The sequence below is a fragment of the Physeter macrocephalus genome, unplaced genomic scaffold (genome assembly GCF_002837175.3).
Source record: "Physeter macrocephalus isolate SW-GA unplaced genomic scaffold, ASM283717v5 random_61, whole genome shotgun sequence".
Classification (NCBI taxonomy): domain Eukaryota; kingdom Metazoa; phylum Chordata; class Mammalia; order Artiodactyla; family Physeteridae; genus Physeter; species Physeter macrocephalus.
Window position 1 is genome coordinate 85,095 of NW_021145347.1, and position 26,618 is coordinate 111,712.

Genomic DNA, 26,618 nt, shown 5'->3' on the forward strand with positions numbered 1-26,618 from the left:
AGATAATCAGTTTCAGACGCTAGACACAGTAACCCTTCATAAATGGTGGCTATTGTTAATCTTTGCTTACTTGTGCCAGGAGCTACAGAGCTGATCTCCGCCTTCTGAGACAGGTTGAGAGACACACACACACACACACACACACACACACACACACACACACACACACACACACACACTGGAATAAATGAAATGAACCTGCTGGTGATTGATCCTCAAAGCCAGCAACCCTGTACTTGGGGGAGGTCCTCTCCCCCCCAACAATGTCCCATTGTCAGGTCTTTATGTGACACTTTAACATTTTTTAATCACTTTCACCCGCACCTTTGATCCTGTGATGAGGGGAGATAGGAATTGATATCTGTGCCCATATTTACAGATGAGGAAACAGGCTCAGGGAGCACAAATGACTTGCCCAAGTTGTCTTGTCACCAACAAAACTCAGGCCCCAGTTACACTCTCAAAGCATGGCCTTACTCCCCACCCACCCCCACCCCTGAAAGACCCCGGCCCTCGTTTCCTAAGTGGGGCAAAGGGAGGCTGGTCAGGGTCTCCTCCCCGCCTCCCTGCCTCCCAGCCTCCCCGCCTCGCTCTTCCTTGAGACCAGTGCAGATTCCCTGGCCTTTGAGAAGAGAAGGAAGAGGCGTCCGTTTTCCAGGCCATAGAACTTTCTTAGAGTGTCTAAGATTGGGTCAGTGTTGGGAATTGTGGACTCCAACCCTTATTTAGACATCACTGTTCTGGGACGCCCCTCTTACTCTAGGCCCCAATTTGCCCATCCTAAACATGGGGGAATAGTGATTCTTGCTTATCCATAATACTGTGAGGAGCTCTTATCTTAATAATGAAAAAAGATAATAAAACTCATAAACTGTTTGGTGATCGATGGCAAAAAAATGCATCTGAATGGAAAGGTCACTGGTGCACATGAGTATTGGGTGCTTACAGCCCCAAGAAAGTAGGCAGATGCCAGCTGGAGTGGGCTGCTCCCCTTCTTTCGATAGAGCATTGGCTGCTACTCTTCACTTCTCTCTTGACTTCCCTCCTTTAGGAGCCTGCAGGGAACTCATAAAAGGGAAGGGAGGCCCAGGCCTGGAGGGATAGGACCTTACCTAGCTGGGGATAGGATAAAACAGAGTCCTCAGGGCTTCAGAAATGATGGGAGTTGATAACACTTTGCTCAAGTGGGGGGAGTGCCAAGAATAGCAAGCCAGTGCCATGTAGATGCTGATCCCACTAACACACTCTGCCGGCATCCCATCTCCAACCACTCCAGGGCTCCAGCTCTGTCCTTTTATTTCCCCAGCTTTTCTCAGGAACGGTTGGCTCACATGGCCCTGAAGCGTGCGTCCCAAAGAGCATACTCATGACCTCAGCGGCAGAACACAGCTGATAAGACTCCACATGGCTAGCAGCAATTGGTTGGCTCAGTCGGACGAGGGCAGGTAGGAGCGGGGGTCTCCAGGGAATGGCAGGGCAGGCATCCTGTTGTAGTGGGCCATGAGGAAGATTCCAGCAGTGCCACAGACAAAGAGCGAGAGCATGACCAGGAAGCAGACGCGGTCTAGCACTCGGCCCACCAGGAACCACTCCTTGTTCCCCTGAGGGTGAGAGGCAGGGGATGAGATACCAGCGGTGGCACCAAGCTGGATCCCTGTACCACCCCTGGCCATCCAGCAGGCCTCTGTTCTTCATTTCCTTGAGCCCTTCTCACCTACTTCCAGGCCTCAACCTGGCTTCTTCCACGGGCCCCTGGCCCCACTCCCAGTTCCACTTTTTCCATCCTATTGCCCTAGCATGGCCACCCCACTCATCCTGCCCCATCTCAGGTCCAAGTCCCTCACCAGGTACTCAAACCCCAACCCCACCCCCGACTGGCTTACACTGTCAAAGTGACTCTGCTGGTACCGGGCGCAGGCAATGAGGTTGCAGGCTTCCACACAGGCCTGGATGGCTGGGGCGGCCTGCTTCAGGCTGCCACACCACTCCTGGCTCTGCCCTGACTCCGGGCCCTTCTCTGTGGAAGAGAGAGTAAGGTTTGGGAGTAGAATGGAGGAGAAACAGTCTGAGAAAGTGGCCTCTCCTTAGAGACCCCGGCCCCTCTCTCCCCAAACTGGACACTTGCCCAACAGTCATCTGCTGTGCCTGGCACCTTGGCCAACAGACCCTTCCTGTCTGAAGTCCCTGGGGAGGGGTGTCCCCAGTGTCACACCCCCTGCCTCACCTAGCTTCTCCAGCGCTGCCCTTACTAGCCCATCGCGCTGGTGCTGCCGGAAGAGGAGTTCACTGCGGGGCAGGCGGAGGGCCACCTCCTCCCCGGCTGTGATGGACCACCCCGTGGAGGAGCCATTCTGTAGGCGGGGCCGGGCGTCCTGCACAGCCGCTGGGGCCAGCGGGCAAACATGCATCCGCAGCAGCTGGGGCAAGAGCCGCAGGAACACCTGAAGAGGGGATGTCACGGGTGGCTTAGCTTAGCGGCCAGCAGACCTTCCTGGCTGATTGGGCGGCCAGGCTGGGCTTCGGAGCAGAAGGTGGTAGTTGGCACGAGGGGCTCATGCGCTGGGGGCCCAGAGGCTGCACTTCAGGGGCAGTGGCTTGGCCCCGGCACAGCTTACCTGTTCTGTGCCGGACCCTGAACCTGGGCCCCCAAACTTTCGTGCACATCAGAATCACCAGGGCACTTGCTGGAAACACGGGTTCCTGGGCCCCAGCCCTGGCCCAGGATGCCTGGGGTAGGCTGGGAATCTGCATTTATAACAAGGGTCCCAGCTGACTGCTTCAGGTCAGATCCCACGGGCACCGGAGCCAGGCCGCCGGGGCAGAATCCTGCTTCCTCCACTTTCCAGCCATGCGACCTCAAGTGAACTCTTTAACCTTTCTGTGATTCAGTTTCCTCATATGTAAACTGGAGATGATACTAATACCCACTTCATAGGGGATTTATGAAGATTAAATAAGTTAATAAATGTAGTACACCTGCCACATGGTAAGCGCCTGATGTTATTATTGATCCATTGGGGCATGCGCTTCTAGATGCACGTGGGGCAGGTTAGCTGCTGAACGTGGTAGGTGAGGAATATAGCCGGGGACAGGAGGACGGGGGAAGGTGCATGTAAGCGGGGAGGCGGGAGGATGCTGGAGTGGGCGGGGGCGGGGAGCTTGCCTTGCGGACCCCTCGAGCCATGGGGTGTGTGTGGGGGGACCGCAAAGACACGTTGAGCACGACCACGGCATTCACAACAATCAGGATGGTCACCACCAGGAGGAAGGTGAGGTACCTGCCGGGGTGGGGAAGGCAGGAGGCGGGGCTGGCGCTTCGGCACTCCACGCCAGATAACGCCCCCACCCGGAGCGGCTGATTCCCCAGGATGCCTTGGGGTGACGGGCTGGCATTGAGGAGGATGGGGATGGGGTGGCAGGAGGGCGGCACCCCGCGTCCCTGAGAAGGGAGGGGAGGAGGTGGGCGCAGGCGTGAGGGCCGGCCTTACTTGCTGATGAGTGGCACTGCCTGGGAGGTCTCGGGCACCTTCTTGGCCACAAGGAAGAGGAAGACGGTCTGGGCCAGGAGCACGTTGATGGCGACGGTACACTTCTGACCACCCGCTGCCCGTGACCAAGAGGCCTTCAGAGCGGGTCTCCACCTCCCCACCGTGGGGCACCCCCCGCCCCACAAGGAGTCCGTGTCCCCGGCCCCGGGTCCTGGTGCCATTCTGCCCATCCAGCTATCCCTTGTGCCGCCGGCCGGGGCCGGGGCTGCCCTCCCACCGACGCTAGGTACCCTTGGCAGGAAGGAAGTAGATGAGGATGGCCACAGAGGAGATGAGTACACAGGGCGCGATGATGTTGATGACGTAGAAGAGGGGCTTGCGCTGGATGAGCAGGTAGAAGACGACCTTCTGGTGGCCGGCCTCCTCGGCTGGTGCCGCCTCATCCAGCAGCATCTTGGCCGGCCGGTGCCGGATGGCCCACTCTCCATTTTCTGCGGGCAGCAGGCTGGGGTGGGCCCAGGGTGTGCGGGCGGGCAGATCCCCGCAGCCCGTGTGACCCAGCTACAGGGCAACCAGCATGTGCCCAGAGGAGCGCCACTGAGGGATGGGAACAGTGTGGGAGGATGGATGCTTGGTCCCCTCCCGCCCAAACCGGAGTAATTATCATGGGGAAAATCAGAGGTTTGCTGGGCCTTTAAATGTATGTATTTTGTGGTTTACTGTCGTTTTCACGTTGAGTTACACGGGAGGGGGCGTGATCTCGGCCTGGCCCTGCCCGCACAGCCAGGTCCAGCAGGGCCCTTGGGTGGAGGTTACCTGTGAAGGCCTCGGGGTCTATGAAAATCCACTCGATGGTCTGACCATCTTCCTGGCTCAGCTGCAGATTGATCTCGTTGGTGCTGTAGGTCTGGGACCTGGGAGATGGGGAGGGAAAGAGGATAAACTTGAGTGTGTGTAGACTCACCCATGAGGTCACATGGACCATCACCCGAGGGCAACTGTGGGCAGCTTTGCCTCAAAAAGTGCAGCCAGGAATTTCTGAGCTCTCCACAAAACCCTGGCTCGAGATGGGGCGGGGAGTCAGGCTGTCTGGGGTCTGGGGAAGTCTGAGCGGAAGGAGCAGGAGACTGCAGCTCGATGTGCTCCCCTCGTGGCAAAAGCCCAGGCCACCCCGCATTCCCCGCTTCCACCGTCTCCAGGGCAGGAGGGGCCAATGGTGAGAACAGAGGAAATACGGTGTGTACCTCTCGGGTCTGCTTACTCAGGAGGGTCTCAGGAAGACTGTTCCTCTAAAAGCCGGGGAGACCCCCTCACAGACCCCCTTTCCCCCATCAATGGGTGAGGATACTGAGACAGCGCCGTCCTCTCCGTGGGGCTGTAGGGCGTAGTGGTCTAGTGTGGGTGTGCATGCGTGTCGGTGTGTGTGTGCCTTCTCGCCCACCCATCCCAGTCACCGATGTCTCTCCTCCGGGCACAGGCAGGGAAACTGAGGCAGTGAAGGAGGATGAGTGAGGGGCCCGAGGCTTAGCGGGGAGGGACACGGGCATCTTCAGGCATCTGGGCCTGAGACAGACGCAGAGGCCCCAGGGAGGTGGAGCCAGGCCCCTGGGTCCCCACCCGACCAGGACCAGGGCGCCTCTTAATAGTAATTTTTCTTTTTTTCTTTTTTGTGGTACGCGGGCCTCTCGCCGCTGCGGCCTCGCCCGTTGCGGAGCACGGGCTCCGGACGCGCAGGCCCAGCGGCCACGGCTCACGGGCCCAGCCGCTCCGCGGCACGTGGGATCTTCCCGGACCGGGGCACGAACCCGCGTCCCCTGCGTCGGCAGGCGGACTCTCAACCGCTGCGCCACCAGGGAAGGCCCAGGGCCCCTCTTAGAGCGAAATCCCCACCCCAGCCCACGGCCTCACTGGAAGACGAGGGAGCAGTTCTGCCAGTCGAAGGGGAAGTAGGTGACGGAGACGGGGCAGGAGGAGCGGAAGATGGCGGGCGGCAGCCAGTACACGCAGCCGTCGGGAGACACGAGCACGTTGCAGTAGAGGGCCACCTCGAATACGCCGTCCACGCTGCGCACAGGCCAGGCCACGTGTGGAGGGGGCCCGGGGACACCAACCCTTCCCAGCCCGCCACACCCCTGCCCGGTCTCCTCCTGGCCTGGGGACCTCTCCTCCCCCGGCCCCCTCCCCGCCCCCCCTTCCCCACCCCCCACGCGCCAGGCTCCCCCGGCCCAGCTCCTAATCGGCCCAGCTCCTAATCGCTGCCGCTCTCCCCACCTCTCTTCATTAATGGTCATGACCGCAACTGACAGCGGTTAAGCTCCCACAGAGTGCCAGAGCCAGAGGGCAGCCCTTCCCACCCCTGTCCTGTGGGCCCCCGAGAGAGCCGCCCTCATCCCCACGTTAGAGGGACGGCGGCCCAGCCCGGAGGCGGTGGAGCCAGGTCCGGGGTCAGGCCTGCTGGCCCCCGGGCCCTACCCTTACCCCCGCGCCCCAGTGCCCGCGGTGTCCCCGGGCTGCACCCTTTGTTCGCCTGCCTCTTCCTCCCAGAGCCCCCTCGTCCTGCTGGGCCCGCCCTTGCGTCTGTCTGTCCCACCCCCCCACCCCCCGCCCGCGCCGCCTCCTCACTTGTTCTCCAGCACGACGTCCGGCCGCCACACCATGGTGGACGGCACCCGCAGCACCCACAGGCCGTCGTAGTCACGTGGGTCCCAGCGCAGGCGGTAGTCACACCACTGCTGCAGGGGGAGGGGTTGCCAGGCCCCCCGACCCCCAGGAGTGGGGGCCCGGCCCCGGGGGGCAGGAGAGGCGGGGATGGGACGGGAGGGAAACAGGCAGCTGTGAGGGCCTTGGGGCCCCAGGGTGGGAGCTGCTAGAGGAAGAGGGTGGCAGGGCGGCTTCTTACCATTTCTATCCAGACGTTGGTGGTGAGGGCCTCCTCTCGCTCATTCTGGGGGCGCAGAACAGAGGGCTGAGCCCCCAGGTGTTAGTCCCTACAAGACCCCAGCCTCTCGGGCGGCCCCCGTGGGAGTTTTCCAGCTCCCCGGTCCCTCCCCGGTGGGCCCTGCCTGCTCCCGGCTGCTGGAGCCAGCCCCTTCCTCTTCCCCTGATCCCAGGGGCAGGTGGGATCCCCTCCCCGCCCCCGTCCTACAGGCCTGTGCTCACCAGGGAGATGAGGTTGGTGAGGGTGAGCTTCAGGCTGACGTTGACCACGTCTGAATCGTGCTTGGCAGGCCTCAGGTGGGGGGCGTAGCTGTGCATCAGGTCCCCGAGCAGACGCTCAGGCAGCTGTGAGGGCCTTGGGGCCCCAGGGTGGGAGCTGCTAGAGGAAAAGAGGGCGGCAGGGCGGCTTCTTACCATTTCTATCCAGACGTTGGTGGTGAGGGCCTCCTCTCGCTCATTCTGGGGGCGCAGAACAGAGGGCTGAGCCCCCAGGTGTTAGTCCCTACAAGACCCCAGCCTCTCGGGCGGCCCCCGTGGGAGTTTTCCAGCTCCCCGGTCCCTCCCCGGTGGGCCCTGCCTGCTCCCGGCTGCTGGAGCCAGCCCCTTCCTCTTCCCCTGATCCCAGGGGCAGGTGGGATCCCCTCCCCGCCCCCGTCCTACAGGCCTGTGCTCACCAGGGAGATGAGGTTGGTGAGGGTGAGCTTCAGGCTGACGTTGACCACGTCTGAATCGTGCTTGGCAGGCCTCAGGTGGGGGGCGTAGCTGTGCATCAGGTCCCCGAGCAGACGCTCCTCCTGGCTCCGGCCCTGGGCTCCTGCGACAGACAGCGGTGAGCCTGGGTACAGGGGCTTTGGGGCAGAAGGCGGGGGAGGCCACGGGAGGGTGTGACATGGGGAAGTAGGGAACCGGGTGTGGGGGACAGGCTCCAGTAGCCCCCAGACCCTCCATCCCCTGAGGCCTAGGACCCCTGCTCCTGGCCTCTCCAGGCCCCAGACCCCCTGTGTCCACACCCAGGCAGACAGCCAACAGTGGCAGAAGAAGCAGCGGCCTCTGGCCCCCGTGCATGGTGTCACAGCTCTCTGCGGTGACAGGGGTGGGACTGCAGCTCCTCCGGACTGGGATACAGGGATGCAGCCTCTGGGTCTCATGTGACAGCCCACACTCCCTCCCCAGCCAGGCCAGCCAGACCAGCCCCACCAGCTGTCTGACCCCAGCGCTGTCAGCTGTTCCAGGATGGACACAATGCCGGGCTCAGGTTACCTGGGCTGGGGACGACAGAGGGGCCCTGTCTGCCCCAACAGAGACGGTCCAGCCTCCATCCCCACCCTCAGGCTCAGCCGACCCAGTCCTCCGTCCGTGTTCCAGCCGGGGGGCTGAGCACGCAGCCAGGGACAGATGGGTGTGGGAGAGAAAGGCAGAGCGCTGAAGAAGGGCGCCGACCGAGGACCCTTCCTCCTGCCCCCTCCAACGGGTCAGGATCTGGGGAGGTGTGAAGGCCCTTGGGTAAGCGTGTTTTGTTCCTGAGTTTCTCTATGACGTGGTCCCTGACATCTTCATGGGTCACTCCACTAGACCGAGACACTGGAGGGTCAAGTGCCTATGGGAGAGATGCACTAGGGCCCCCAGGCAATGACACCTTAATGCAAATGAGGGGGTCAAGTCAGGGTTCTCTGGTCTCTGAGGCATGGAACTTGGGTCTGGTAAGCTTTAAAGGAAGGAGAGCCAAGGAAGATTTGGAACGCAGGCTCCAGGGAACAGGACAGCCCCTGAATAGGGGCTCCTCAGTGGGGCCTCAGTGCTTATTAAATCATCCACAGATTTACGGAGCCCCCAGTGTGTGGCAGGACAGCTCTAGGCCAGGGGGACCCAGGGATAAGCCCGAGCCGCTCACAGGGACTCGCGGTCCAAGGGGGGCAGGCAGGCAAGATCAAGGTCGTGGCCCCTGTAGAGTCAGATGAGGGGACCTAGAGGGGCCAGAAAACCAGCTCCGTCCATGCTGCGGTTTGTGGTCAGGGGAAGAGTGGGGCTGAGGCTGATCTCGGAGCCGAGGGCCCTGCTGTCAGCTGGCCACCTGTCTTCTGACCACCTATTCGAAGCAGACAGGCCAACATGACCCAGTACGTGGGCGAGACGGAGAACGCAGGTTCCCATATGTGCCACCCACTCTTCCTCATCCTGTGGGACAGGGTGGTGGAGGCCTCTGAGGGCTGGAGGGAAAGCACCATTTGAGGACGTGTCCCCTCCCCCCAAGCAAATGGTGTCCGTGGCATTTTAACATGTGTCAGTAAACTAGAAGTCAGCCCACGTGCCCTGTCCTTGGAGATCCAAATGAGGTTGGCTCAGACCCCAGCCCCTGCAGCAGGGCCACAAGTCTCTTGTCTTCTCCAGGACTTTGGGGTGGGTGGGGGCATGACAGTGGTGGCCCCTGTCTTCCCTGATCTACTTCGGTCCTTGCGTTCGGTCCTGCTCTGGGCTCCACACTCAGTTTTCCTGGACAGCCCGCCCCCAGCACCCAGCCCCCCAAACTTCGCTCTCACCACGCATCTAGCTGTGTAGCCCACTTTCCCTGGAGTATACGAAGCCAATGTCTCCTTCTCCCCACTTTGCCCTCTGGTGTCCCCTGGACTCAATTCCCTCACCCGTTTCGCGGAGCAGTATCTCTCCTCCTCTCTGCTCTCCTCCAAGACGGCTCTTTGCCCAAGATAGTTAATGGCTTCTGCTAAATCATGGACCGCCTGTCGCCCTCCCCCTCCACCACCCCAGGCGTAGGTAGTCAGCTGATGCCCGACATTTCTGACTTTCTCTTTCCCCTTCCCTACGAGTGTCTGGGAGGGAAAAGGAAGACTGGAGATTGAATTCCCTCTGGTAGGAACTGTGCCACCTCCCGCTGGATGCAGATTTTATTTATTTTTAAGTTTTTTTGGATGCAGATTTTAGCCCCTGTTTTCTCCCCTTCTCTCTGCTCTGAGAGGTCCCTTTGGTGTTCTCAGCGGGGTGGGGCATCTCTGAGGAGTGGCAGTTTCAGCCCTGGAAGGGTTAAGGGGGAAGTATGGGACCCATTAAGACAGGGGCCCCCTACCCTCGGGCCGCGGAGCGGTAGCGGTCCGCGCGCTGTTAGGAACCGAGGCCGCACAGCAGGAGGTGATCAGCAAGCGAGCGAAGCGTCATCTGCCGCTCCCTATGGCTCCCCGTGGCTCCTCATCGCTCCCCATCGCCCCCCATCGCTCCCCATGGCCCCCCATGGCCCCTCATCGCCCCCCATCGCTCCCCATCGCCCCCCATGGCCCCCATGGCCCCCCATCGCTCCCCATGGCTCCCCATCGCCCCCCATCGCCCCCCATCGCTCGCATCACCCCCTGCACCATCCCACCCCACCCAGCTCGCTCCCCATGGCCCCCCATGGCCCCTCATCGCCCCCCATCGCTCCCCATCGCCCCCCATGGCCCCCATGGCCCCCCATCGCTCCCCATGGCTCCCCATCGCCCCCCATCGCCCCCCATCGCTCGCATCACCCCCTGAACCATCCCACCCCACGCAGCCACCGGTCCGTAGGGTGGACCAGTCCTGACAGCACCCTGGGGCTGGAGTGTTGGGGAAGTGGGTGCTGTCGGGGGACCCACTGTGACCCTGGAAACCTGCTAAAGAGGCACCCTTGGTCCAGTGGGGCATTGGGGGTTGTCTTCTCTGGAAGGTTTACAGCCACCTGAGCAGGCTCGACACACTGAGGCCTCCCTATTGGACTGTGTAAAATCTGCTGCCAACAGCGCCACCATGTGGCGAAGCAAAGCAACGACAGTGGTTGAGGGATCAGACCTGGGCCCTCTTGTCTCTGGGCACGAGAAAGGGACCCCCCAGAGTTGGTGAAAAATTCCAGGGAAGACCCGGACTGCCTGCTCATCTGAAAGGTGTAAGTCTAAGCTAGTTTTCCTATTCAGAGGGGAAAAAATTAAAGATTTTTACCTTGAATTTTCAGAAGGTTCATATTGGAAAGCAGAAGTAAGTAGGGTCAGTTTTGGTTTTAAATGGTTTATCTTTTCTTCAGTTCCATGGGAAGACCAAACATTTTGCCTTCTATATACCTGAGCTCATGAGGTCACTGATTCCCTCTGAGGGACGTGGGTTCAACTGGGAGACTCAAGCCTGCACATCAAGGAGGTGAAGAATCAGGTCCTCCAACCTGCTCCAGTCCCCTGTCAGTCACCACGCCAGGTTTGGATGCAGGAGGCCCTTGTGAGGGCCCCAAGGGCCTGTCCTCGGTGACTGAGACCCACGAATGAGGAATGAGATAAATAACCACCCCTAAAATTTGCAAGACACATGTAACTACCTTTACTCCTACTAGCAAATTTGATCTTCAAGACGCCTCATGAGCTGGACTTATCCACACTTTGCAGATGAGAAAACTGAAGCTGAGAGATGAGGGGTGGTTCGCCCAAGGTCACACTGCTAGTGTAACAAACCACCCCAAAGCTTTGTCTCTTAACATGACAAACGTTTAATATCTCACACAGTTTCTGAGGGTCAGGAATCCAGGAGCAGCTTAGCTGGGTGGCTCTGGCTCAGAGTCTTTTGTGGGGCTGTGATCTCATCTGAAGGCTCCACTGTGGCTGAAGGAGCCACTTCAGCTGGAGGATCCATTTCCAAGGTCGCTCACAGGGCTGTTGGCTGGAGGCCTCAGTTACTTGCCATCTGGACCTCTCCACAGGGCTGCTTATCATGCCCCTGGCTTCCCCGAAGTCAGAGAGCCAACTAAGAATGAATGAGGGAGGGAGAGCAAGACAGAGAGAAAGAGAGAGAGAAAGAGAGTGGCTGCAATGTCTTTTACGACCTGATCTTGGAAGTGACACACTGTCACTTCTGCCTCCTTCTATCGGTCACACAGACCAATCTTGGTACCGTGTGGGAGGGTACGAATGCCAGGAGGTGTGGCTCCCTGGGGCCACCTTGGAGGTGGGCTACCACACAGAACCACATCCTCTGGCTCCTGCAGCCTCAGGAGGCCTTGGCCTTTGGGATAGGACTGGCGGGGGCTCCCTTTGGGGTGGAGTTGCCAGATTTAGCAAATTAAAATACAGGATTCCCAGTTAAATTTGAATTTCAGGTGAACAATGAATCATTTTTTAGTATAAGTGTGTCCCAAGTCTTGTCTGGCAACCCTATTTTGGGGAGGAGGAGGAGGTGCTCAAGGGGACAAGCCTGGGGGGGATGGCCGAGTTCTGGGGCTTTAGGATGGTGCGTGTGACCTGAGGTTGACAGGATGACCTCTGGCCTCTGTGGATGCTGAACCTGACCCTTCCACCCCCATCCTCAGCTTCCCAGGGGGACCCAGATAGAGTGGCCAAGGCAGAAGGGCTGGGGAAGGCCATTCTGCAACCCTGATGCCCCCAAACCTGCCAAAAAACTCCTTCCCCAGTGGGCCTGGACAGAGAGGCATCCCCAGCCTCGGCTCCAGGTGGGGCCTCAGGAGCCCAAGACTAACGGGTTGGCAGAAGGAGGCGGCTGGAGGAGCTGGAAGTAAAGGCCCAGGATGGATCCCACCTGTTCCACCCCCACCTGAGGGAGAGGGAGGCAAGAAGATGTCTCTGTCTTTCTGACCCCTCAGAGAGGGGTCCCAAAAGGCCGGCCTCAGTGGCATCCTCCCTGGTCCCTGAGCCAGCCCTCTGCCTCCCCCCAAATCGTCCTGCCCCACCCCCAGCCCACGTCCACTCTCAGGCCTTCTCCGGTGGCTCCTGGCTTTATTTGCAAAGGAACCACTGTTGAGAATCAGGGCTTCCCCCTCCCTCCCTTGACCTCAGCTCATCTCTGCCCCAGCCTGGCAGGACCAACGGGGCTCAAAGTCTCAGGGCTGGGAATTGGTCTGCCCGGGAAGAGCTGGTTGTTTCCCAGACACCCCTGTCCACACAGCTATCCACCCCACCTCCTGTACATCCCTTTCAGGCCAACCGCCTGCCCTGGTTGTTGGGCCAGGCCGGGGAGGGCAGGCCCACTCTAGATGAAGCGCTTGTCCTGCTCCCGGTAGGAGAAGGGGTCCCCAGGGAAAGGCTGAGGTGGAGGCTGGTTGTAGGCGCCCTGCAGGAAGATCCAGGCTGTGCCCACCACCATGATGGGTGTCACCACAAACAGGCAGAGTCGGTCCACTGTGCGGGCTATCCGATTCCAGCAGTCCTTCTCCTGGGGGCAAGGGGGACAGAGACAGTGGGGTAAGAAGGGCCCTCAGACCACAGACTCACACCCCAAGCTGGGGCCCACGGCCTCGGCGTATCTGTGGGGCCTGCCTCGGGCTTGCAGCAGATGCGATGTGCTGTCATGTCCCCAGCAAGGGCCCAGGCCCACCTCCAGCCACAGGCGGGGCTGGTCATTCTGTCTGTCCAGGAGACAGAGGGCAGACCCACAGACTCCCTCCCAGCCTCTCAGTGCTGCCACTAGCCTATAGGTGAACTAGAAAAATATGCCCCTTTGTCAGGGGAGAATTTTTTTAAGTTGCATAGTACTGAACGGCCATATAAGGCTGCCTTTGAAAAGTCTGGCTTTGTCTGGAGTATCAAGCTGGGAGCTGAGCAGGGACAGAAAATGATTGGCAGCTGGGAGAAAAAAGGGACCCTAAGGGAGGTCCAGAGTGTGGCCCCAACAGGGCAGAGCTGTGCGCCTGTGTGTATATCTGAGTGTGTGCCTGGCCCCGCACGCTGCTATGGGATTTTAGGCAGGGGATCCCCCTCCCCGAGAGGCCTGGAATCTGCACCCACTGTGAACCCCATCTAAGTTGATAGGTATCTCTGAGGGGAACTGTGCCCCCTTAAGATAGGATGTGCTCTATCAGTGCACTACTTGAACATCTGTGCACAGCAACCCTGCGGCTACTCACCTCGTTGTAATTGTTCTGGTCCTTCATGTGGCTGACGATGAAGTTGGCCCCGTCCACAGCTGGCTTCAGCTCACTGAAGAGCTCCTGCTGGTCCTGCTCAGAGCCTCCTGGGGGCCGACCTGTGGACACCAGGCCAGAGGTGGGCGTGGGGCCTGCCCTCACCCCATCTCCCACGGATGATGGGCCGAGCTCCAAGCCATTAGGGACCCACGTGCGGTGGTGAGGCGCCGGGCCAGCCCATGACGCTCTGACTGCTTCTCAAACATGAGGTCACTTCGGGACTTCAGCGAGAAGTACTCCTCTGCCTTGGAGATGTAGCCCAGGGAGCTGCTCCTCCGGATCAGGGTCCCAGGGCTGGGCCCATCCTCTGCCGGACGGGACATGTGCAGGACCTCAGGCAGGGTCTCCAGGAAGAGCTATGGCAGGTCAGAGGGGCCATTTTACAAACGTGGGTCACCTTCACACATCCAAACATCTGTGACTCCATTCCTGGCTTGCCACAAAGTGCGCCCCAGTCTGATGCTGTCATTTACTCTTCTGATTCCCTACTGATGGACAGTTAGGTTGCTTCCAACTCTCTCATTACAGCATAGAGAAGAAGAACTCGTTTGTTGAAAATGAATTATATATGAAAAAAAAAAAGTAAGAAAAATGCCCCCAACGCAGAGCTAAGACCAAAAAAGTCGCCAAACTATCCTCAGCTGTCCCCAAACAACCAGGTGGCCCTGCAGAGGCCAGGAGGCAAGGACAGTCCCCTTCCTGGGCACCCTGCACCCACAATGCTCACCTTCCTTTGAATCTAGGTATAACAAACACACAGTAGACTCAACAAATCTTAAGCATGTAGCTAGGTGAAATTTTACAGATGCATTCAGCTGTGTAAACACCTCTCAGATAAGATAAGAACTGTATCTCAAAAATGTTCCCTCCCGCCTCACCCCCATCAATTCCTACCCACACCCAGAGGGAACCACCATCCTGACTTCTAGCACTAAAGATTGGTTTTGCCTGTCCTTGAGCTTCACAGAAAGGAAATCTTGCAGTCTGTTTAGCGTGGGGCTTCTTTTTTGTAATATTCAGCCTGGGGCGTGGGGAGCAAGCAGCAGGGGTAGCACCCCCTGTCGTGTGTACCGCTGTGGCTTCACCCGTCTCCCTGCAGAGAGGCACGTGGACAACCTCCAGCTTTTGGCTGTTGAGCCCTCACCTTCTTGACTCCCTCAGACAGCACGTGGGTGCTGGGTGTGCGGAAGTGGACGTTCAGTACGATGACACAGATCACCACGACCATGGTCACCAGCACCATGCCAAAGAGCAGGAACCTGTGGGCACAGGTGCAGCCTGGAGCCCCGGCCCAGGGCGAGGAGTGGCGGGGCGAGGCAGGCAGCGACGGCACTCACTTGCCGATGAGGGGGATGGCCATGGATGTGGCTGGCAGCCTCTTGGAGATTAGCAGCAGGAAGACAGACTGGGCCAGGAGCACCGAGATGGCCATTGATGTCTTCTCGCCACCTGGGGAGCCCATCCTTAGCTGTGACCTCTGGCCCGGGGCCCGGAGGGTCCCACGGTGGCCCCTGCACTACTGTTCACAATGCCATGGTGCCCTGGGCTAAGGAGCTGCCACTTAACTGTTAGGTGGCCTTGGGCAAGCAGCCTAACTTCTCTGTGCCTCAGTTTCCTCAACCACTGAAAGCTGGGAGGCCAAAGTGAGAGAGTGTGTGTTAAATGCTCAGACGCTGCCTGGCACCAGGTGAGAGCTCAAGGAACCCCTGCTTTCCTCGTTAGCCAATCCCTGCCTCTCGGCCCTCCTAAATCAGACCTCCTCTGTGCCTCCCCGGCACAGAAAGCCCCCGGGCATCCTCACGCCCAGATGACATTCCTGCTCTCAGCCCTTTGCTCAGAGACCCCAGCCCGGCACCGCCCTGCTCCTCCCACCTGCGCCCCTGAGCCTGCCGTGGGGTGCTGGCCCCTGAGGTCTTGGGTCCATGGCCCTGCCCCAGCGCTGCTTCTCGGTCTGCAATGCGCCTTGCAGCCAGGCTCCAGCTGCCACCCCACCGCCCCCAGGCTGCACTCCTAGTCTTGTAGTTTCTACCCTGTCTGTCAGGGTCCGGGGCGGGGTCACATTTGTCTCTGGAACTCACTGTGCTCTGCTCGTAGTAAATGTCCTGGAGCCAAGTGACCACAGATGACATGTGCCCTTCTCGAACCAGGTGTGTGTAGATTGCACGCCCCATGCCCTGGCTTCCCAGAGACCTTGTTATCCACCCATTGGCTCAACAGCCAGGCCCACGGTCACACAGTGGGGACCACACAGACCCGATCTCTGCCCTGACAAACGGACACCTCTGTAGTTCTCCCTAGGGTCCTTGGGAAGCCCATCATGAGAGGCAGAGGGAGGTCCAAGAGGGGTGGAACCCCCAGGGGCCCTGTCCGCTGGGGGATGTGTGACAGGGTCACAGAGCCCTCCCGCTGACAGGCCACGTGCCCCTCGTTCCTGGACCCTGGGCAGGGAGCGCCAGGAGTGGTGACCCCCAAGTGGCTCCCAGGAGGACGTGAGGGGCAGGGCGGGGGTGGCCGAGCTCGGGGGCCCTCGGGGAGGGGCCGGGGGCTGGGCTCACAGTCCGCCGGCAGGTAGAAGACCAGGTTGATCATGAAGGAGATGAGCACGCAGGGTACCAGGATGTTGATGGCGTAGAAGAGCGGCTTGCGGCGGATGATGAGGTAGAAGGTGACGTCCTGGCGGCTGGGACTGTCCAGTGAGGCGCTGGGGTCCACGTTGATCCTGGCCGGCCGGTGCACTATCTCCCACTCCCCGTTCTCTGAGGGTGGCACACGGATGCCTTGGGGTCAGGCCGGGCAAGGGGCCGCGGCGGGGGGAGGGGGGTTGCGGGGGCGGGCCTTGGGGCAGGCCGGGGGGCGGGGGGCGGGCTGTGTGGACTGAGCCAGCGCAGAGGCGCAGCCAGGCCTGTTGGCAGGGGCCTGAGGGGCTTGGGAGTGGGCTGGGGGCCCGGAGGAGGGTTCACACTCTGTTTCTGGGTATCTTTCCCTGGGGGTTGGGATGGAAGTTTCGCTCTACAAGGGGGAAGTTTTCCTCTGGGACCGACTTTTTTTTTTTTTCTCCTTGGAAAAAATAGAAGCTGAGGCCATATGTGGTTCAAATAAGGAGGCCTGGGGATAACAAGGCAGTGAGAGTAAGAACCCTCCCCCCCCCCCCCACCCCGTGATGTAGCAGCCTTGGGACCGGCGGGATGTGGGTCTCCTCTGACAGACAGGGGCAAGCGGTGGGGCCCAGTAACAGATCTGAGCCTGGTCACAGAGAGGGGAGGGGGGGGTTGCGAGGGGGCAACATACACACCATCAGGTTGACAGCCAAAGCCCCAGGCGTCCCCTGGGCCCTCTGGGGACAGGAAGGCTAACCCCCCCCCCCCCATCTGTCGGCCACACCATCCCCGGGGGCCCTGCTCAGACCGGGAAGGGTCTGGCCTGCCTGTGCCTATGTGCACGTCCGTGTCCCAGCTGTGTGTACGCACACGTGCATCTCCGGGGTGGGGATGTCAGCGTGACTGTACCCGGGGGGCGGGGGGGGTTCCGGAGGGACCAGCCCACCCAGCAGCTGCTGCTCGCGGCGGCACCTGTGAAGCCCTCGGGGTCGATGATGACCCACTCCACGGGGTAGGGGCGGCCAGCTTCTTCATCCTGCTTCAGCCTCAGGGTGACCTCCTTGGCCGTGTACTTGAGGGAACTGGGGAGGGTGGCGGGCAGAGGGCGGTCCTCAGCCGCTGGCTGGCGCCACCGCTGGGGAAGGGCTAGCATAGGAGGTTCACGGGTGGAGGGGGCCGCGCTGGGGATGGGAAGCTCTAATCCGGACAGAGCAGGGCCTCCGCCTGAGGGCGTTTACCTCCCTCAGCCCCTGGCGGGGTGCCCTGGGGGGAGGGGTGGCTGGAGAAGTGGGTGCACCTGAACTTGAGGGAGCAGTTCTGCCAGTCGAAGGGGAAGTAGGTGACGGAGATGGGGCAGGAGGAGCGGAAGATGGCGGGCGGCAGCCAGTACACGTAGCCTGAGGGGTAGATGAGCACATTGCAGGAGTAGGAAATCTGGAAGGAGCCGTCGTTGCTGGGGGACAGGGACAAGGGCCACAGTGAGTGCTGGCCAGCTGGGAGCTGGCCGAGCTGGGGGAGGCAGAGGAGGGCGGGCAGTCAGCCAAAGCCCCAGGCGTCCCCTGGGCCCTCTGGGGACAGGAAGGCTAACCCCCCCCCCCCATCTGTCGGCCACACCATCCCCGGGGGCCCTGCTCAGACCGGGAAGGGTCTGGCCTGCCTGTGCCTATGTGCACGTCCGTGTCCCAGCTGTGTGTACGCACACGTGCATCTCCGGGGTGGGGATGTCAGCGTGACTGTACCCGGGGGGCGGGGGGGGTTCCGGAGGGACCAGCCCACCCAGCAGCTGCTGCTCGCGGCGGCACCTGTGAAGCCCTCGGGGTCGATGATGACCCACTCCACGGGGTAGGGGCGGCCAGCTTCTTCATCCTGCTTCAGCCTCAGGGTGACCTCCTTGGCCGTGTACTTGAGGGAACTGGGGAGGGTGGCGGGCAGAGGGCGGTCCTCAGCCGCTGGCTGGCGCCACCGCTGGGGAAGGGCTAGCATAGGAGGTTCACGGGTGGAGGGGGCCGCGCTGGGGATGGGAAGCTCTAATCCGGACAGAGCAGGGCCTCCGCCTGAGGGCGTTTACCTCCCTCAGCCCCTGGCGGGGTGCCCTGGGGGGAGGGGTGGCTGGAGAAGTGGGTGCACCTGAACTTGAGGGAGCAGTTCTGCCAGTCGAAGGGGAAGTAGGTGACGGAGATGGGGCAGGAGGAGCGGAAGATGGCGGGCGGCAGCCAGTACACGTAGCCTGAGGGGTAGATGAGCACATTGCAGGAGTAGGAAATCTGGAAGGAGCCGTCGTTGCTGGGGGACAGGGACAAGGGCCACAGTGAGTGCTGGCCAGCTGGGAGCTGGCCGAGCTGGGGGAGGCAGAGGAGGGCGGGCAGTCCGAAGCTTGGGACTGGAGGGGGAGGCTCAAGACGCCTAAGGAAGGGAGGCCGAGTGGTGGGGGGAAGCCAGGGAGGGCTGCGGCTCAACTTGTTCTCCAGCACTATCTCTGGGAGCCACACCATGTCAGAGGGCAGACGCAGGACGCTGATGTTCCCAAAATCTTTGGCATTCCACTTCAGCCGACTGTCTGTCCAGCCCTGGAAGCCCCACAGAAATGTCAGCAGTGGGCTCTGCTGTTGTCCGGGCTCCCCCACTCCCCCCGCTCCCCGGCCAACCACTTCCCTGGGGGAAGACTGGACAGGGTCTGGGGCTGGGACAAAAGAGGTTGGGGGAGGCGGGTACAGAGTCAGGACTCAGGTCAGCTGTGTACAGCCGTGTAGGCTGTGCACTGCACCACTAAGGGAGCGCTATTTCCCTTGTGGACGCACAAGACTTACGTCTGTATCAGGAGTTTCTGACAGGTAGCAGACAGTGTCTCCTAATACAATCAAGACACTGTGACAATTTTCCCTAGGTGAAGGTCCTAATCCCCAGAAGGCTCTATCTGGGCTGCTGGCAGCACCAGCCGATGGGAAGGGCGGTCGGGCCTGCGGTCTGTCTGGAGGCAGGAACCAGTCCCTCCCGGAGGACAGAGTCTGAGGCAGGTTGGAGATCCCCGAGCAGAAGCGAGCGCCCTCCCCCACCCCCACCCCCGCTCCGCACGGGGGTGTTCTCCTTACGTGCTCAATCCACACGTTAGTGGTGAGGGTCTCTTCAACTTCTTTCTGTAATCAAACAGGAGGACTGTCCCCCCGGGGCCTGCACCCTTTCACCAGGCACCTACTCTAGGCTGCCACCCAGGGGAAACCATGACAGTGGCCTGCCCCCAGCAGCCAGGAGTAGATGGATAGACCAGGAAGCAGGGTGGGCGTAGGGCCTCTCACGTGTGTCATGGGTGCGAAACGGGGGCACCCGGAACTGAAGCTGGAGGGAAAGGGGCATCCTCAGCCCAAGGCCTGCGGGAAGCAGGCAGAGGCATGGAGAGGGCCCGAGCGCGTTTCCCAGGGAGAGGAGCTACCAGAGGCCGGGATGGGGCCTCAACCTTCCTCCGTGGCCATCCCAGGCCAGGAGACAGCCAGGCCTCCAGGAAGCCACCCCTGCCACCGTTCCCCAGCCCAGCCAGGAGGAGCCGCTCACCAGGGAGATGAGGTTGGAGAGAGTGAGGGCCAGGGTGACCTCCACGGTCTCCTCTTTGTGCGCCGTGGGCCGCAGCTCCTTGTCGTAGAGCTTCTCCTCAAACAGGTGCCGGATCAGCCGCTCCTCCTCGTTCAGGCCCCAGCTGCCTGGGGAGGGTCGGGGACAGGGGCCCGGGAAGGACGCCGCCCTGAGGTCCTGCTGGGCATGGAGCGGGCCCCGGGGGGTTGGCCCCTCCAGGGAGGAATGGCATGGGAAGTGGGGAGGTGGGCCTGACGCTGGGAGAGGGAGCCCCACGTGGGAGGGGACGGGAGGGGAGCATGCCGTGGGGGACCTGGGTAGGGGTCCTGAGGGACCCTCCAGGGAGGGGTGATGGCCACTCTTACCACACACGACCAGGGCAGCCAGCAGCCCCAGCGTTAACACGGGCCCCTCCATCCTGCTCCTCTGCCTGGGTCTTGGGTCAGCCCCTCCTGTCGGCAGGGCTGGGGAATGCGGGCGGGTGGCCGAGGGGACAGGTGCAGGGTGGGAGGCGGCGCCAAGGGAAGAGGCCGCCGGAAGCGCAATCTGACACCTCGAGGCTCTGTGGCAGGCTGGAGAAACTGGGGCAGGTGATGCGGGCTTGGGGACAGGGACCGGCCAGCTGGGCAGGAGCCCAAGGACACGAGGCGAAGATCCCAGGCTGGGACTCCCCACCGCTAGTGGTGAGGGTGGGGGCCGGGTGGAGAGGCGGAGCATTGGGGGCGGCACTGGTCAGCCATGGGCAGCAGGGTGGTGACAGGCGGTGGTACTGCCATTTCTTGGGAGGTAGACCGATATGCTGAGATGGGGGGCTCTGCAACCCCTCTCCAGTGTCTTTGTGACCTCTATCAACTAACTGCTTCCGGAGGCTGGGCCCTAACCCCAAAGATCCCATGTCCACCCACCCCAGTCCCATCCTAAGAAAGCTCTGGAGGGGTCTCCATAGATCATAAATAATGTTTATTAAAGCAGTTGTGATCTTCCGATGGTACGTCTGGGAAGGTACGTTGGGCCCAGGACGCCTTCCCCCCACGCCCCCGTCCACACCCAACTCTGGCCATGACAGTTTGTCATCACGTGCCCTGGACCCTCCGCAGGCCCTGGGAGCAGTAGTCCTGACCAGGGGCTGCGGGTGGAGACACGGCTCAGGGCCACCTGGCTGGGGGAACCTGAGGGCTGAGCGGGTGGTGCCCCTTCCTCCCCAGCCCTCGGCCCTGCCTTGAAGCCATCCGGGGTTCCTAGGGCTCTGCCTCCGCCAGGGCTGCCAAGCGGAAGGCCTGTAGGGCCTGCACCAGCAACCGGGGAAGGCTTTGTGCCAGCGTGGCTGGCTCTAGACCCACCAGGCCGCCGAAGACCACGTGCCGGCCCCCCAAGCCCGCCCAAACCCAGGCTCGGAAGAGCCCGGTCAGTGTCTTGGAGCCCAGGTCTGCCAGGACCTGCAGAGGGAGGAGACAACTCAGGGGCCCACAACCCCACTCTCGGTCCCCTTCCTCCTTGCCCCCAGAAACTCTCACTCAGACCCAGCCCTCCCCCGGCCCCCTCCCCCAATCCTGCACACTTTCTGCTCGCTTGGACACCCCCACAAGCTCCTCCACTCACACCTCCCCCCACTCCTTCACACCCACCTAGCACCCAGCTCACACACAGCCGCCCTCCCCATCCCCTTCCCCTTGGGCACCACCCACTACCTCCACCCCAGGCTGCTGGGGGAGGGTCTCTCCTGTCTCCCTCCCCATCAGGGCTGACCGAGGTTAGCCTTCCGAGGCCACTGCGAAGGAGTCTGGGAAGCCCGGGAACCCACCTCGTGAAAGTCCATGGCCAGGCGCTCGGAGGGGACCTGCAAGATCCAGGCATGGGTGCCCTGGAGGGCAGCCAACTTCTGCCACAGGGGCTCCAGCCCAGGGCAGCCTGCAGGAAGGGGAGAGACTTTGGGAACACGAGGGAACTGACACTAGCATGGAACCGGGGTGATATTCCCACCAGTGCCTCTGGACACCTCCCAGTGGGCAGATTTCTCCTCCTGCTGCAGATGCGGCGGCCGAGGGGCAGCCGAGGCTCAGAGAGGTTAAATGATAGCACAAAGCCCAGCGTCTGTTGACACTGATGAGGGCCCAAAGTCACAAGTTCCCCCAAAGAATCATCCGCCCTGCTGCGAGGGAGGGGGAGAGCGGGTCTGCCCGCGGGGTGAAACTGCTTCCCAGATGCAGACCCCGGGAGAAGCCCCTGCGGGCCTCGGCCCGCCCTTGGCCTACTCCACTGGCGACCGCCGGCAGGGGGCGTCATTACCGTTCGCTTCCCCGCGCTGCTCCGACCTCCGCTTCGGGAATCCAGTGCCTGCCGCCCGCGATCCTGGGGAGCTGCAGGGTTAGGGGAACGCCTCGGCCGCGCTGGGGTGGGGCGGCGGGTGGGCTGCGAGGGCTTGGGGTACCTGAGTGCAGCCGCTGCTCGCGGGAGGGGTGCCTGGGAGGATCCCGGAGCGACGGAGCGAGCCGAGCCAGGGCCGGGGCCAGGGGCCGCGCCCCCGGGCGCGGGCCGAACAGCTCCTGGGCGCCCCGCAGCAGCTCCAGTAGGGTGTGCGCCAGCGAGCGCAGCTCTGCGGGCGCGACAAGGGTCCGAGCGGCTGTCAGACGTGGGCCAGACCCTCGGGCCCCCGGCCCAGCCCCAGGAACGGGACTGACCACATCGCCGCCGGCGCTGCAGGCACTGCTGGTGCGCCAGGCGCGCACAGGCGCCCGCGGGCCCCGGGCACAGGTGGGCGTAGAAGGCACAAGGCGGGGCGGCATCTGCCAGCGGCTCCTCCGACGGGTCCCAAGCCAGGAGCTCCCTGCAGCTGGGCTCGCGGCTGAAGGGGGCGGCTGCGGGGGGCGTCAGGGGCTAGCCTACTCCACCCCCGCTTCCCCTCTTTAGGCCCTAGCCCCCAAAGCCCTCCCCGGGAGGAAGATAGGCTTTCCCGACGCAGGAGGCTGGGGGCGGGCAGGGTGGAAACGGGCTCGTCCCAGGGCAGTTTGCCGGACACTCTGGGGAGGGGGGAATAGGGACGGGGCGCCCACCGCTCATCTGCTCCTGGAGCCAGTCCTTGAACACAGCCACACGGGTGTAGACCCCAGGCTTCCCTGGCTCCCCGCATCCGTCCCCCCAGGAGGTGACTCCGTACAGGACCTCCCTGGGGCGGGGGCCAGGCTCAGAACAGGTCAGGGGGCCTCCAGAGTCACCCTGCGAGGATCCGAGCCAAGAGAGAGGGCACTGCATCGATCCATGTCACCCTCAGTGACAGCCTTATGCCTGGCAGGGTAAAGCAGCTCTGAGCTCTACTGGGGTTACCACTCTTGGACCCATTTTAGAGATGAGGATATAGAGGCTCAGAGGAGTTGAGTGACGACAGCCTGATTGTAGAAGGAAAGGAGGCCGTCCCGCCCCTGAGGAGAGGCCCGCTACTACCCTCCGGATCAGTCGGGGTTCATACCTGGCACGAGTCAATGCCCCCGGCCAGGTAGCCGGCACAGAGCATGCTGCTGGGGCGCAGCCCTGGCCCCAGGGCCCTTCTGCAGCTGTCGGCGCTGAGCAGGGCCACACGGGCTTCCCTCACCGCCTCAGCCTCAGGCCCGTCTACAGGGAAGCAGTGCGAGGGGCTCAGGCCTGGAGGGCAGGGGTCCTGCTTCGAAGGTCTCCCTCCCCCCACTGCCCTCCTTGCCTCCCCTCCCCTTTGCGAGATGGACAGCATGTTGTGAAGACAGCTGGGTGTCGGTCAGAATTCTCACACCCCAGCCTTCCCAAACTCCATCACCCCAGCCCCCCAATCTTCCCACGCACACGCGCGGCTCACCCAGGCCCTGCCCTGCCTAGTACCTTCGAAGAGGGCACCCCAGCCCGCGATGGCGCAGGCGGTGCCTGCGGGGGGCTCCTGGGGCTCTTGGGGCAGGCACACGGGGCGCGCCGCCCCTGTCGGGCTCACCGGCGTCCACAGCTGCACCAGGGCCAGGTCGTTGTGGAAGGTCCGAGGGTCAAACTGGGGAGGGGGTGGCGGTGCAGCGTCAGCGCGGGTCAGGGTGGGGTGCTGTTCCCAACTCTGAGGGCCTGGGGGCTGCCCTCTCACCTTGGGGTGGGGCAAGATGCGGTTCACCGGCACCTCCTCCGCCTGCTCCCCCCGGGGCCCCTCGGCCAGCGTCACCGTCCACAGAAGCTCGTTCGGGGCGCTGCGGGGCGAGCGGCGGGAGACACGCAGCACGAGGATGCAGAGAGGTCCCCTGGAGACCCTGCCCTCCGCCCACGGGCCCCACCCAGCGAGCCCGCGCGCCGGGCTGTTTCTCCGCCGGCGGGCAGGGAGGGCGGGCCCGGGAGAAGCCGCGACGCCGAGTGCGGAGAAGGCCCAGGACGGTGAGTCCCCGGAGAATCCGCGCCCTGGCTGGGCGGCCTGGGCGCCTTGAGGCGGGAAAGGGGACGGCCGCCGCCAGGGGGCAGCAGAGACCGGTCCTCGCGCTTGGTGCCCGCCAGCCGACCCCGGAAGAGCCGGACCCCGCACTGGGGATCCGGGCTGGGCAGGGGCCTGGGGCCCGACGTACCCCGCGAAGCAGTGCGCCGCCGTGAGCACCCAGGACGCCGCCACCAGGACGCCGCCGCACAGAGGCTGCCCGCCGAGTTGCAGCCTCACCAGCCAGGGCCAGGCCCCGGGCGGTGCCGCGCTGCCCCCCACAATGCGGCCGTGCGCCCGCGTCACGTTGACAGCGCCCGGGCGCCTCTCGCCACACGGCCCTAGAAAGGCCGAAGCGGCGTCAGGCTCATCCTCAGCACTGAGACCCCTCCAGGGTCCACCCTGCTCTCAGCCCTGCCCGCCTCGAGCCTTTTCAGCCTCACCTGGCTCAGGTGGATCCTGGAGGAGGGGGGCTCGAGGCCCGGGACGCCCAGGTGCTGCTGAGAAACAGACCCCTGAGCCTCACGGACGGCCTTCCACTCTTCTCCAACCCAGGCTGTGCCCGAGCCCTCCGGCCACCTCACCCGGCACCCCTGCACACATACCCACCCCCCTTACCCTGCCCAGTAGCACTCAGGGTCTGTTTCAGCTGCCATAAACGTCTCACTGCTCACCAAGTGAGCCCAGACTTATTTGTTCCTGCCCTCCTGCCTTTGCACGCGCTGTGCCCGTGCCCGGTGTGCCCTCTCCACTGGAGGAGACCTTCCTGAGCATCATCTTGGTTGCAGCCTCAGCCAGTCTCTGTCCCCAAGAGGGGGTCAAGTCTGAGGGCGGGGACGGGGTGGACAGGAGAACGGGCCCAGGATAGTCAGCGCCAGCTCACCAGGGCACGGGGGGGTGTGATTGGCACAGCTTCGGCACTCATGCAGTCTGTGCTGGATCTCCATCACCACCCGATTTACTGCCCACCGGGCGCTCCTCTGGGCAGCCTGCAACACTTTCGTCCCCTGGGCTGACAGAGCTGCTAGGACATGGGGCACAAGTCATGCACTGTGGGGGAAGAGCTCCCCCGCCTTGCCGCAGCCCTGTGCCCTGCCTTGGGAGACCCGGTGCGGAAGGAGGTTGGGCTCCAGGAGCCCTGGGACAGAATGGGGAGATCAGAGAGCCCCACGGCCCCAGGCCCCAGCACACAGAGCAGACGGTCTCAGATTCTCAGCCCGGGGTATCTCTGTAATTTCAGCTGAGCTGGGCTGGAATCTTTGAAAACGGCTTCTCCTTAGAAACCTTGAAAAACAGCGCCCCAGAGGTATAGATATTCCAGAGCTCAGGCTTACCGACACAAAATAACCATGGCCGAGTTGCCCACCTTGGGGTCCAGATAGCCAAGGGGATGCAGCCCTGGGCCCCTTCCTCCCAGCTAAACCCAGAACCTTCTGGAAAGCACGCCTTTTGGCAGTGCTTGCCGGCCCCCCGCTTCCCCTTCCACCCTCGTCCTCCCCTGTCCTCTCCCACCTGTGTCTCAGTTCCTGGCCCCTTCTCCCAGCAGGGTGGGCAGAGAGGGCCAAAGGTCCTTGTGAGTTGGGAGGGCAAGCTCACGTCCCCCTCCCGAGACTCCCTTGCCCTGTGCTCCTCCCATCTCGGCCTCTCCCTCAGGGCAGCCCGGGCTCACCTTGCAGGGTGCTGGGGGGCACGCGCGTGTACAGCGGGTGCCCGTGGGCAGACCGCGGGTCTGGGAAGGGCAGCAGCAGCAGCAAAGCCAGCAGCATGGTGACCGGAGCCCCGGCCAGCGGCCCTGTGCTCTTTCCCCCTCGGGGTTCACCCTCCAGGCGTTATCCTTTGGTGCCTGCCCCTGGGCGCTGAGTTCTTGTTCCTCAGATCATCTGAGTCTATTCTTTTACATCAAAATGACCGGCTTCCCTTGGTCGGTTCCTCACCTGGCCCTTAACTCCCAGAAGCCCACACGGGAAATGGGGCTTGGGGGGCTATATAGAGGACAGACTGGGGGGGGAACACGGGAGGGGGGCCAGGGTGGGGGGAGGGAACGGGGTAGTGGGCTCGCCCCTCACCTTTGAAGTCTCATCAGCCGGGCTCTGAGGCCCCCCTTCTGTCAAAGGAGCCCTTGTTTCTGCGGCTCCATCAAAGGGGCCTGGACAGGCCAGAAGAGCTGACGGTTGGGCTGGGGGCCAGGCAGAGGGGGGCTGGTGGGCAGGGGCTGGCCCTGTCTCCAGGGCTCAGAGCCGGGGGCGGGGGACGGGGGGCGGGATTCCCATCTCCCCTGTTCCCCGAGGAGTTTACAGCTATGCTGGGGGCAGACGCTCCTGGAGGGAGGAGACAGGGGGTGTCTGAGGGTCCTCAGCAGCCCCACCCCCTGAGGAGGTACCCTAGCTGCCAGCCTCTCTGCCCCTAATTGCTTGGCAGTGTCCCTCCCCGATGTGGCCATTTCCAAAGATGATCAAAGCGCCCTAAGTAGCGCAGTAATTGCCGCCCTGGGGGTAGTGGGGCGGGGAGAAGCAGAGACAGGCGGACGCTGGGGTGGCCCAGAGAGGCGGGCGGGAGAGGAAAGGCCCCGCCAGTGGCCCAGTTTGGGAAGGACAGGCCCCAGCCGCTTCTGCTGCTCTCCCAGACCCCCTGCCCCTGCGCAGGGCCCGCTCGGCCTGCCCAGCATTGTTCTCGGTTGCTATGACCCTGATCTGGCAGGAGGG

General features: G+C 62.5%; 3 protein-coding genes across 3 annotated transcripts; all 3 read right to left on the reverse strand.

Annotated features, from left to right (window-relative positions):
* Nucleotides 1-1,328: 1,328 nt before the first annotated feature.
* CHRNG (cholinergic receptor nicotinic gamma subunit) lies at nucleotides 1,329-7,677 on the reverse strand. The gene is made up of 12 exons (XM_024124733.3): nucleotides 7,436-7,677; nucleotides 7,100-7,239; nucleotides 6,840-6,884; nucleotides 6,111-6,220; nucleotides 5,397-5,552; nucleotides 4,305-4,402; nucleotides 3,779-3,979; nucleotides 3,489-3,603; nucleotides 3,164-3,278; nucleotides 2,225-2,441; nucleotides 1,884-2,017; nucleotides 1,329-1,601 (listed from the first exon to the last, which is right to left on the reverse strand). The coding sequence occupies exons 1-12, from the start codon at nucleotides 7,488-7,490 to the stop codon at nucleotides 1,428-1,430; spliced, it is 1,560 nt and encodes a 519-aa protein (XP_023980501.1). The 5' UTR covers nucleotides 7,491-7,677; the 3' UTR covers nucleotides 1,329-1,427.
* Nucleotides 7,678-12,138: 4,461 nt separating this feature from the next.
* Nucleotides 12,139-19,962, reverse strand: CHRND (cholinergic receptor nicotinic delta subunit). Its single transcript, XM_007125024.3, has 12 exons — nucleotides 19,874-19,962; nucleotides 19,491-19,636; nucleotides 19,034-19,078; nucleotides 18,402-18,511; nucleotides 18,072-18,227; nucleotides 17,747-17,856; nucleotides 15,903-16,103; nucleotides 14,685-14,796; nucleotides 14,492-14,606; nucleotides 13,499-13,703; nucleotides 13,288-13,406; nucleotides 12,139-12,596 (listed from the first exon to the last, which is right to left on the reverse strand). The coding sequence occupies exons 1-12, from the start codon at nucleotides 19,923-19,925 to the stop codon at nucleotides 12,414-12,416; spliced, it is 1,554 nt and encodes a 517-aa protein (XP_007125086.2). The 5' UTR covers nucleotides 19,926-19,962; the 3' UTR covers nucleotides 12,139-12,413.
* A 784-nt stretch (nucleotides 19,963-20,746) lies between these two features.
* On the reverse strand, nucleotides 20,747-25,682 carry PRSS56 (serine protease 56). Its single transcript, XM_007125036.2, has 13 exons — nucleotides 25,586-25,682; nucleotides 24,827-24,937; nucleotides 24,360-24,413; nucleotides 24,068-24,257; nucleotides 23,602-23,701; nucleotides 23,355-23,514; nucleotides 22,972-23,114; nucleotides 22,559-22,721; nucleotides 22,187-22,363; nucleotides 21,937-22,101; nucleotides 21,795-21,857; nucleotides 21,310-21,416; nucleotides 20,747-20,944 (listed from the first exon to the last, which is right to left on the reverse strand). The coding sequence occupies exons 1-13, from the start codon at nucleotides 25,680-25,682 to the stop codon at nucleotides 20,747-20,749; spliced, it is 1,728 nt and encodes a 575-aa protein (XP_007125098.2).
* Between the last annotated feature and the right edge of the window lie 936 nt (nucleotides 25,683-26,618).